Here is a 12,099-nt window from a genome sequence, read left to right as displayed (position 1 = left end):
ATGTCTGTGCTGTTTTTTACCCGAAACGCTATCGGTTTCATGTTTGAGAGGAGTCTTCCCTTTGGTGGCCAAATAGCCTTTCTTCTCCTTCTACTTCTCCAAATTTGCCATGGTAAGGATAATACTTGTAACCCTTCTTCATGTGGGAATATCCTCAACATTACTTACCCTTTCCGACTACAGACTGATCCGAAACACTTTGGTGACTCTAGATATTCACTGTCCTGTGAGAACAATACTACAGTATTGCATCTGTACTCAAGAAAATACTTCGTTCAGGCAATTAACTACAACAACTACACAATCCGACTGTTGGATCCTGGTGTTGTTAAAGATGATTGCTCCTCCATGCCTCTTTTTCCTTTAACTCGTCCTGACTTCCCTGATGGAGGTCCATATACACCGAATAAGTACTTATCGGCTTCCGAGTTGACCACATTTTCAGCAGAAATTATTTTCGTGAACTGTGTCGACCCAGTAAATTATCCTTTTTACGTGAACGCTACTTCTTGCATTAATAATGGAGCGAAGTATTCTTTTGTGAAAATTGACAAGTTCGGCGGCATGTCAGGAATGGAATGGATGAGCACGTGCACCATAGTAACGGCAGCCTTGTTGCCTGCTGAAAGGGATTATACGAACATGTCCTTCGTTGAAGTTCACAAAGAGCTGGCTTACGGGTTCGAAATTTCATGGCTGAATCTGTACTGCGAAAGATGCGAATCCAAGCAGTGCTTATTCAATGAAAGTGAAAACCGGATTCATTGCTTTGAGGATATGCCGGGTGCGTAGTCCTCATCCTTTGATTGATTTGATTTCATCATAATCTTGTTAATGATTAATTTAGAAATTATTACTTGTTTACTTCTAGTGTTGAGTTGTTTGTAGTCAAGGGAAATTATTGTCTAAACCCGTTTACTATCCACCCAAAATATAAGATCTGTAAACCAAAAGCAAGGATTCTTTTGTGTTGGTTAAATAGACTTGGTATGATGGAGTACTGGTGGCAGATTTTTAGGAAATTAATTAGAGAGAATTAGTACAGTAGTTTTTCATACCTGAAAGTTTCATACAGCTCTGTTCTAAAAGGCTAGTTCATGCGGGTTGAATAGGATCAAGTTTTCGTTTTTTCTTGCCATCTATATGTTCGATAAAATTACTCTTAGAGTTTCTTTTGTTAACTGACTTACAATCATGTAATTCTAACAAATCTTTTTTTCCATTCGTGTTAATAACAAACTTTTCTTAGGCTATGAAGTACTATTATTATTATTAGAAAACTTTTATTAGCAAACTTCCAACAAAATTCATTCAATTCTCAAGTGAAAATTTTAATACCTACAATTCCTTTCCTTTTTTAATTTCTTTCCAGGTTATTTGAAGGAAGTTTGCTACCTCAGTCCCTCTCTTTTCATACATGTAGCGCAGTGCTCCTTCTATAATGGTACGTAATTTTTGGTGGTCGGTAATATACTAAACACATCGTATTTGGTATATTAAAAATAAAAAGTAAATAAAAATAAAAATTTCAAATACCATAAAAATTGTACCGACATGAATTTTGTAGTCGGTAATCGTTGAACACAAAGTATTTTATTGTTAAAAAATAAATAAAAATTAAATTTTAAAATGCCATAAAGTTTTAATTATTCTTCACAAAATATAAAATTATTTGAATATAAAATAGATAATTGCTTAAATATAAAATTTAGATACATGCATCATTTTGTTAATAAAACAAAGTTTCAAAGACTAATTAATTTGTTAATGGAACTTTAATTTGAGGACCATATCATTACTAAAAAAAAAAATCAGGGATTAAACTGTGGTTTTTGATATATCAAGGACTTATTTATAAATTACCCATAAAATTAATAAAATAATATTTTAAAATATTTAATTATTTAAAATATAAATAATAAAATTTAAAAATATAAAATATAAAACACACCCTAAAATAAAAATCGAAGACATAAGATCATTTTCTCTTCAAAATCTTTACTTCTATTCATGCTCTTAATCAGTGTTGTAATTGCTGGACCGGAAAAAAGAGAAGGATGTTTTTCTTTTAATAATTTTCTCCCAACAACTTAGATGAGAGAGATTTCCATCGATGTTCATATATAAGAAAAGTCTTATTGTGTTATTACATTGTTGGAAATATGGATTAGGTCGCCAATGTGGGTCAACCCGGATCTACTAGATTTAAAATTCAAAACTTATGTAGATTGATTAAAATATATAACTACATGAAGAGATGCAACTCTTCTTACTAGTATATATATGAAGTGATACAACTATTAGCCAAAAGGCACTATGACTTTATAAATAGTTAAACTTTTGTTTCATTAGATACATAAGAATATTAACAAGAAAATTACATACAGAAGCATAAAGTGTGTGTACTGAGTGGTGGTGCATTGATTTTTCCTTGTCATTTTTAAAAGACTCTCGCTTGATTTATTTTTAGAGTATTGATTATTCTGCGAATAAGGTACACATAAATTGCAAGCTGAAGTTGGAAAATCAGTGGATTTAGGGAGATATCAGAGGTTGGTTGACATATTAATTTATCTTTTGCACATTAGACCAAACATAAACTCCGCCTAAGTAGTTTGCGCTTAGCCGGTCCCAAGCCCGGATAAAGGAGGAGGGTTGCGGTAGGTGACAACCAGCGTAAAAATTTCGTCACACCCTATGATATGGATTCAAATGATATAAACGCGTTGGGCGTCCTCTACTAACGACGCACTACATCCGGTGTAGTGATAAATATGCAAGGGTGTAGGGCGTTCACCGAAAGCGATGCGCCATGCCGGCGCCCGGGTGTGGTGTTAAGTGAGCAAGGGTTCCCACATCATGGACGGGTGTTGGTAAAGAAGTTAGTCCATAGGACAGATAATAGAACAAATAGTGGAACAGAACACAAGATAGACATAGAAAATAATAGAAGATATCATAGAATGAGACCAATTAGGAAGGAGCAGGATCAGGGTTGGTACTTGGAATGTTGGATCACTTACAGGAAAATTAATGGAGCTTGTGGATACCTTGGAAAGGAGAAGGGTGAATATTGCTTGCATTTAGGAGACTAAATGGGTAGGAGAGAAAAGTAAGGAAGTGGGTAATTCAGGGTACAAATTGTGGTTTACCGGAAAGGAGAGAAACAAGAACGGAGTGGGTATAATCATAGACAGGACATTGAAAGACGCAGTAGTAGCTGTGAAAAGAGTAAGAGATAGAATTATACTAGTAAAGCTAGTACTAGACGGAGAAACAATAAATATAGTTAGTGCTTATGCCCCACAAATAGGACTAGACAGTGAGAGTAAACAAAGGTTTTGGGAAGATATGGATGATTTAATGCAAAGCATACCGAATGAAGAGAATGTTTTCATTGGTGGAGATTTGAATGGACATGTAGGAAGTGATAGGCAAGGTTATGAGAATGTTCATGGAGGTTTTGGTTTTGGCAGTCGAAATGAGGAGGGAAAAAGCATCCTGGATTTTGCTATGGCATACGACCTAATACTAGCAAATACCTACTTTATAAAAAGAGAGTCACATTTAGTGACTTTCAAAAGTGGGCAACATAGAAGCCAAATCGACTTCCTCTTAACCAGGAAGACAAATAGAGCTCTATGCAAGGATTGCAAGGTCATTCCAGGAGAGGCTTTAACAAATCAACATAGGTTGGTGGTCTTGGATGTCAAGTTTAGGAACAATTCAAGTAAGGTCAGAAGAAATAGTGTAGCTCGAACAAAGTGGTGGGAGTTCAAAGGAGTAAAGCAAGTGAAGTTCAAAAATGAGCTTCTTGAGTTCGAAGTATGGAAGCTAGATATGGAGGCCAATGATATGTGGATACAGATGGCATCAAAGATTAGAGAAGTAGCTAGAAAAGTACTTGGGGAGTCTAAAGGACATGGACCACCCTCAAAAGAGAGATGGTGGTGGAATGAGGAAGTACAAAAGCGTGAAGAAAAAAGGGAATGGTATAAGAAATTATCTAAATGTGATAATAATGAGGCATATGAACAGTACAAGATAGCAAAGAAAGAGGCAAAAAAGGCAGTTAGCAAAGCAAGAGCACAGGCCTTTGAAAAGTTATATGAGAAACTTGGAACTAAAGAAGGGGAGAAAGATATTTATAGATTAGCAAGGAGTAGAGAAAGGAAATGTCAAGATCTCAATCAAGTTAGGTGCATTAAGGATAAAGAAGGAAAAGTGTTGGTGAAAGATGAGGACATTAAAGAAAGATGGAGAAATTATTTTAATGATCTCTTTAATAATAGTCAAAATGGAAATAGCGTGAATATAGATTACAGAACAATAGAAAAGAATGTAAATTATACTAGAAGGATTAGATCTTTAGAAGTAAAGGAAGCACTTAAGAGAATGAAAGTAGGTAAAGACTGTGGACCCGATGAAATACCAATTGAAGTGTGGAAGTATATGGGAGATATGGGAGTGGCATGGTTAACTAAATTATTTAATAAGATTCTAAACTCAAAGAAAATGCATGATGAATAGAGGAAGAGTATTTTAGTACCTATTTTTAAAAATAAGGTAGACATACAGAGTTGCTCAAACTATAGGGGAATTAAACTCATGAGCCATACTATGAAGTTGTGGGAGAGAGTTGTGGAGCATCGACTACGTCATGATACTTCTATCTCTCTCAATCAATTTGGTTTCATGCCTGGTCGTTCAACTATGGAAGCGATCTTTCTCATTAGAAGCTTGATGGAGAAATATAGAGATGGGAAGAAAGATCTACACATGGTTTTTATTGATTTGGAGAAGGCTTATGATAGTGTTCCAAGAGAGGTCTTATGGAATGCGTTAGAACAAAAGAGGGTATCTATTAGGTACATACAAGTATTGAAAGATATGTATGAATGAGCAAATACTATTGTGACACAAGAGATTTTCCTATCTCAATTGGATTACACCAAGGATCAGCCATAAGCCCTTACCTTTTTACATTAGTTTTAGATGAACTGACGAAACATATACAAGAGAGTATTCCTTGGTGCATGATGTTTGCGGATGATATTGTTCTGATAGATGAGACACGAGAAGGAGTCAATAGGAAGCTAGAACTTTGGAGAAGTACTCTAGAGTCAAAGGGTTTTAAGTTAAGTAGAACGAAGACAAAATACATGCATTGCAAGTTCAGTGAAGGCCAAACTGGTGATAGGGAAGGAGTTAGTTTGAATGGAGTGGCACTGTCCCAAAGTAATCACTTTAAATATCTAGGCTCAGTCCTTCAAGTAGATGGGGGATGTGAGGAGGATGTTAGTCATAGGATTAAAGCCGGATGGTTGAAGTGGAGACGTGCCACGGGAGTTTTATGTGATCGTAAGATTCCCAATAAATTAAAAGGAAAATTCTACCGTACAGCCATACGACCGGCTATGCTATATGGTAGTGAGTGTTGGGCACTGAAAGAGTCGTATCTTAGATGCATACGAGTTGGTGTGGTGCCAATTGAAGATAAGTTGAGAGAAGGGAGATTGAGGTGGTTTGGTCATGTGAAGCGTAGACATACGGAGGCTCCAGTTAGACAAGTAGAGCACATTAGGCTAGAGGATAGAAAGAAAAAAAGGGGTAGACCTAAATTGACTTGGAGGAGAGTAGTACAACATGACTTAGAAGCATTACACATTTCTGAGGATTTAACCCAAAATCGTTCAGAGTGGAAAAAGCGAATCCATATAGCCGACCCCAAATTTTTGGGATAAAGGCTTAGTTGAGTTGAGTTGAGTTGAGTTGTACATTAGACCAAACATAGTATATGCATGATCCTCGTGAATCTCATTTGGAGGCTATTTTTCACATTTTGCGATACTTAAAATCTACATCTGGGAAATGACTTCTTTTCTCAAAGCATGGTCACCTTCAGATTAAAGCCTTTACAGATGCAGATTGGGCTAGGTCTCTTGATGATAGGAGATCGACTTCACGATAATGATACTGTACTTTTGTTGGTGATAATTTAGTCACTTGGAGAAGTAAGAAGCAAAATGTGACAGATAGATCCAGTGCCGAGGCCGAATTCAGGGCAAGGGCTCGAGGCATTTGTGAGTTATTGTGGTTACGGAAGTTGACGGTGGAATAAAAACTGTTTGAAGCTAATGATTTGTTTTTTTTTTGTGATAACAAAGCTGCAATCAGTATAGTTTATAATCCAATTCAGCATGATCGGACCAAGCATATAGAGATTGACAGACACTTCATAAAAGAAAAAATTGTGGATGATTCCTTAAGTATCTCTTACGTAGGTTTGAAAGATTAGTTAGCTGATGTGTTCACTAAGGGGTTAAGTTGTAAGGTGTTTTATACCCTAGTTTGCAATATGAACCAACTTGAGGGGGAGTGTTAAAATCCCTTAATTAGTGCATTAGCTATAAATTATAATATAAATTAGTGATATTAGGGATATTTGTATTTATTAACTTTTATTTTTTTCCTGTTAAGGTTTTAGTCTTTTTGTATAAATTTGAATCATTGTAAAATCAGTTGATATATGGAAATACATATAGAAATTCTTCAATTCCCTCTAATTTCATCAGCCTCATTGGTTTTTTCTTTCTCAATTGACCTCCTCAATTTCACTTGATCCTCATATACTTGTTTAGTAGTTAATGGAGCCAATGTTATCTTTCGGCCATCCTTTTTAAAAGAATACCAATTTTTGTAACCATCATGTACGACTCGCCTATCAAACTGCCATGGTCTACTAAGCAACAGATGACCATCATGCATAGGCACAACATCACATATAACCTCATCAGGATATCTACCAGTGGAAAGAGCAACTAGTGTTTGCTTAGTCACCTTAACTTCTCCACATTGATTCAACCATTGTAGCTTGTATGGCCTAGGATGATTCAAAGTAGGCAACTTCAATTTCTCAACCAATAGTGTACTAGCTACATTGGTACAACTATCTCCATCTATTATCATACTACATGCTTTATCTTGAATGAGGCATCTAGTATGAAATATATTTTCCCTTTGCTTCTTTTCACCAATCTCTTCCTTCACTTGCATATTCAATACTCTCCTAGTGACTAATGTACTCCCCTCTACAGCATACTCCATATCAGTAACATCTTCTAATAGAGGCATAGAATCACTATCTTCATCACTCTCAGTTTCTATATCCCCATTATACCTTAAGATCATTGCCGTTTTATTGGGGCATTGTAAAGCAATATAACCTGTTCCCAAACATCTAAAACACTTTATATCCCTATTTCTTTGAGATTGGGAAGAGTTCATAGTTTTATCTTGAGGCTTACTCTTACTTTCTTCATGCTTAGGCTTAGAAACAGCCTTATCCTCCTTCTTGGTCCAGTTCAATTTTCATGAGCTCTTAGGAACTGAACTTGTGATACTCCCATACCTTGGCATCCCTTTCCTCGTGAGTTGCTTTTCAATTTTCATGGCTATATGCACCATGTCCTCTAGCTTTACATAATGCTGCAACTCAACTAAATCAACTATTTCTTTATTCAAATCACATAAGAATTTAGCCATTGTGGCTTCTCTGTCCTCCTCAACATTTGCCCGAATCATAGCCATCTCCATCTCCTTATGGTATTCTTCCACACTCTGTCCCTTGTGTGATTCTTTGCAGCCTTTGATGCAATTCTCTGTAATAATGGTTAGAGACAAATCTTCTTCTCATGACAGCTTTCATCTCTTCCCAGGTGTTAGTAGGCCTCTCTCTGTTTCTTCTCCTGCTTAAAATCATTTAATCCCACCATACAAGAGCATAGTCAGTAAATTCAACTACAGAAAGTTTTACCTTTTTCTTTTTTGAATAGTTGTGACAATAAAAAAACTAGCTCAACTTTGCGTTTCTACTCAAGATAAATATCTGGATCATTCTTCCCTTGGAAACATAGAATTTTCATTTTGATGCTCCCAATGTTTCAATCAACACCATCTCTGCCCATGTCATCTCTCTTTGGCCTCCTTTCATGCCTTTCTCTCCTTTGATAAAATCTGCCCTCATTTATGATCAAAGCCTGATCATCATTATTCTCATCTTCCTCATCCTGCTCATCTTTGAACTCTTTAGGGAGAGGGTTATTGTTATTGTGTTTAGCTTGCCTCCTAGCATTAGGCCTCTCCGTTTGCAAGTTACCTATAGTAGCTTCTTGTCTATTTAGTCTAGCCTCTTGCCTTTCTATTTGATTCCTCATGTCTTCAATCATTAAAGTCCATTGCTCATATTGTTGTTGAATAGCTTGCATTATGAAGAATTGATCTAATTTCTCTTCTTCACTATTTTTGTGTGACATAATTGTAAAACCTGAAAAAGAATGTTAACAAATATCTTTACAACACTCCCTCACGTGTTTACACTCAATCAATGTCACTCTACTTGTGTTTCATACAATTTAGACTTTTACCCTCTTATATGCTTACACGCTCTTACCTTTTTTCACTCTTTAATTTTTCCTTTTAGCTTTTTAAGGAAATAACCAACTCACTCAAAGTAATCAACTTGTTATACTCAACAAAATTAAAATTCAAGACAAGACTGAAGACACGAAATAAAGACAAGTAACAAAAAAATGAACACAAAGATAAAATGATAAAGGACTCTAGAATTCAAAGAAAAAGAATAAGATATCAAATTATTAGAAGCTGAAACAAATGAAATAGTAAAAAAGCAAAAGTCTAGATAAGAATTCAACAATTGAGGGTGTGCAGTGAGCCCTAATTGTGCCATACCAAATCTGCCTCTTTTTCTTTTTTTTTTTGGCTAGTAATACACCTAAAATTCTGCAGAAAAAATTTCTGCAGTTTTTTTTCCCACTCTAGTAGCAGATTTTGAAATTCTGTACAAAATAAATCTGCAGTTTTTTTAACCTGCTACAATTCATTTTTTCTCACTCAAGTGGCAGATTTGAAATTCTATAGAAAAAAATTTTGCATTTTTTTATTCTAGTGGCAGAATTGAAATTCTGCCAAAGAAAATTCTGCAGTTCTTTTTTTTTTTTTCCTAGTGGCAGATCTAAAATTCTGCAGTTCTTCTTTTTTTAAGGCCGTCGCAATTCAATTTTTTTTTTTTGGGAAAAGAAGAGAGACAAAAGAAACGGAAGAAAGAAAAAAAAAATTCAGATTAAGAATCACCGAAGAAAACGCAAGACAAAAAATAAGGAAATCGATGAACAAGTCATAAAACGTAATAGTACGATGAACAAATAAAAAAAAGAAAACACAAAAATGATAGATGGAACCCGATTTGGAGCCAAAGCTATGATATCAAATTGATGCGAACCTCAAGAACGATGCCTTGAAACCTACAAACAGGTTTGGTTTATAATCCTAAGAAAGCCAAAATCAAGTTCAAACATCAAGAAATATCTTGACCTATCAATTACAGAGAATTGAAAACCAAGATAATTCAAAGGTAGAATTAAAAATTCTTTACCCAAAGTTTATAATTAAACAAGAATCAAGAATATCAAGATTGTTAAATCCTACAAGATTAATCACTCTTGAAGAATTTAGTTTAATTCAAAAAAGAACTTAGGGAAAATCCCTCTCTTGTATTAATTTAATTAAAAGTAATGTTCTTTGAAAAAGTATTAGGTTAGTCTTATATATGCAGTTGAAACCCTAATTCCCCAAACTAAATAAAATAAAATACAACTCAACTCAACTCAACTAAGCCTTTATCCCAAAAATTTGGGGTCGGCTATATGGATTCGCTTTTTCCACTCTGAACGATTTTGGGTTAAATCCTCAGAAATGTGTAATGCTTCTAAGTCATGCTGTACTACTCTCCTCCAAGTCAATTTAGGTCTACCCCTTTTTTTCTTTCTATCCTCTAGCCTAATGTGCTCTACTTGTCTAACTGGAGCCTCCGTATGTCTACGCTTCACATGACCAAACCACCTCAATCTCCCTTCTCTCAACTTATCTTTAATTGGCACCACTCCTACCTTTTCTCTAATACTTTCATTACGGACTTTATCTAGTCTAGTATGGCCACTCATCCACCTTAACATTCTCATCTCTGCAACTCTTATCTTAGATGCATACGACTCTTTCAGTGCCCAACACTCACTACCATATAGCATAGCAGGTCGTATGGTCATGACGGTAAAATTTTCCTTTTAATTTATTGGGAATCTTACGATCACATAAAACTCCCGTGGCACGTCTCCACTTCAACCATCCGGCTTTAATCCTATGACTAACATCCTCCTCACATCCCCATCTACTTGAAGGATGAGCCTAGATATTTAAAGTGATTACTTTGGGATGTGCCACTCCATTCAAACTAACTCCTTCCCTATCACCGCTTTGGCCTTCACCGAACTTGCAATGCATGTATTCATCTTCGTTCTACTTAACTTAAAACCCTTTGACTCTAGAGTACTTCTCCAAAGTTCTAGCTTCCTATTGACTCCTTCTCGTGTCTCATCTATCGAACAATATCATCCGCAAAACATCATGCACCAAGGAATACTCTCTTGTATATGTTTCAGTTCATCTAAAACTAATGTAAAAGGTAAGGGCTTATGGCTGATCCTTGGTGTAATCCAATTGAGATCGGAAAATCTCTTGTGTCCCCTCCCACTGCGCACAATAGTAGTTGCTCCTTCATACATATCTTTCAATACTTGTATATACCTAATAGATACCCTCTTTGTTCTAACGCATTCCATAAGACCTCTCTTGGAACACTATCATAAGCCTTCTCCAAATCAATAAAAACCATGTGTAGATCTTTCTTCCCATCTCTATATTTCTCCATCAAGCTTCTAATGAGAAAGATCGCTTCCATAGTTGAGCGACTGGGCATGAAACCAAATTGATTGAGAGAGATAGAAGTATCATGACGTAGTCGATGCTCCACAACTCTCTCCCACAACTTCATAGTATGGCTCATGAGTTTAATTCCTCTATAGTTTGAGCAACTCAGTATGTCTCCTTATTTTTAAAAATAGGTACTAAAATACTCTTCCTCCATTCATCGTGCATTTTCTTTGAGTTTAGAATCTTATTAAATAATTTAGTTAACCATGCCACTCCCATATCTCCCAAATACTTCCACACTTCAATTGGTATTTCATCGGGTCCATGTGCTTTAACTACTTTCATTCTCTTAAGTGCTTCCTTTACTTCTAAAGATCTAATCCTTCTAGTATAATTTACATTATTTTCTATTGTTCTATAATCTATATTCACGCTATTTCCATTTTGACTATTATTAAAGAGATCATTAAAATAATTTCTCCATCTTTCTTTAATGTCCTCATCTTTCACCAACACTTTTCCTTCTTTATCCTTAATGCACCTAACTTGATTGAGATCTTGACATTTCCTTTCTCTACTCCTTGCTAATCTATAAATATCTTTCTCCCCTTCTTTAGTTCCAAGTTTCTCATATAACTTTTCAAAGGCCTGTGCTCTTGCTTGGCTAACTGCCTTTTTTGCCTCTTTCTTTGCTATCTTGTACTGTTCATATGCCTCATTATTATCACATTTAGGTAATTTCTTATACCATTCCCTTTTTCTCTTCACTGCCTTTTGTACTTCCTCATTCCACCACCATCTCTCTTTTGAGGGTGGTCCATGTCCTTTAGACTCCCCAAGTACTTTTCTAGCTACTTCTCTAATCTTTGATGCCATCTGTATTCACATATCATTGGCCTCCATATCTAGCTTCCATACTTGGACTCAAGAAGCTCATTTTTGAACTTCACTTGCTTTACTCCTTTGAACTCCCACCACTTTGTTCGAGCTACACTATTTCTTCTGACCTTACTTGAATTGTTCCTAAACTTGACATCCAAGACCACCAACCTATGTTGACTTGTTAAAGCCTCTCCTGGAATGACCTTGCAATCCTTGCATAGAGCTCTATTTGTCTTCCTGGTTAAGAGGAAGTCGATTTGGCTTCTATGTTGCCTACTTTTGAAAGTAACTAAATGTGACTCTCTTTTTATAAAATAGGTATTTGCTAGTATTAGGTCGTATGCCATAGCAAAATCCAGGATGCTTTTTCCCTCCTCATTTCGATTGCCAAAACCAAAACCTCCATGAACATTCTCATAACCTTGCCTA

The 12,099-nt window shown here is 35.7% G+C and overlaps 2 protein-coding genes across 2 annotated transcripts in view; both read left to right on the top strand.

The window, feature by feature from the left end:
* LOC110644630 (LEAF RUST 10 DISEASE-RESISTANCE LOCUS RECEPTOR-LIKE PROTEIN KINASE-like 1.2) lies at positions 1-792 on the top strand. Its single transcript, XM_058147928.1, has one exon. It carries the CDS (start codon positions 1-3, stop codon positions 790-792), a length of 792 nt encoding a protein of 263 aa, XP_058003911.1.
* The window catches only part of LOC131168890 (rust resistance kinase Lr10-like), a 28,126-nt gene continuing 16,664 nt past the window's right edge, over positions 638-12,099 (top strand). The window contains exons 1-2 of the mRNA XM_058148408.1: positions 638-784; positions 1,373-1,444. The gene's annotated coding sequence lies outside the window, so the exon portion shown is untranslated. The remainder of the gene's footprint in view (positions 785-1,372; positions 1,445-12,099) is intronic.

This window comes from Hevea brasiliensis, chromosome 6, assembly GCF_030052815.1.
Source record: "Hevea brasiliensis isolate MT/VB/25A 57/8 chromosome 6, ASM3005281v1, whole genome shotgun sequence".
Lineage (NCBI taxonomy): Eukaryota > Viridiplantae > Streptophyta > Magnoliopsida > Malpighiales > Euphorbiaceae > Hevea > Hevea brasiliensis.
This window is presented reverse-complemented; position numbering and strand designations above follow the sequence as displayed.

Excerpts from the sequence above, each read along its gene's own strand:
- LOC110644630 (XM_058147928.1), top strand. The coding sequence starts at position 1 with ATGTCTGTGCTGTTTTTTACCCGAAACGCTATCGGTTTCATGTTTGAG.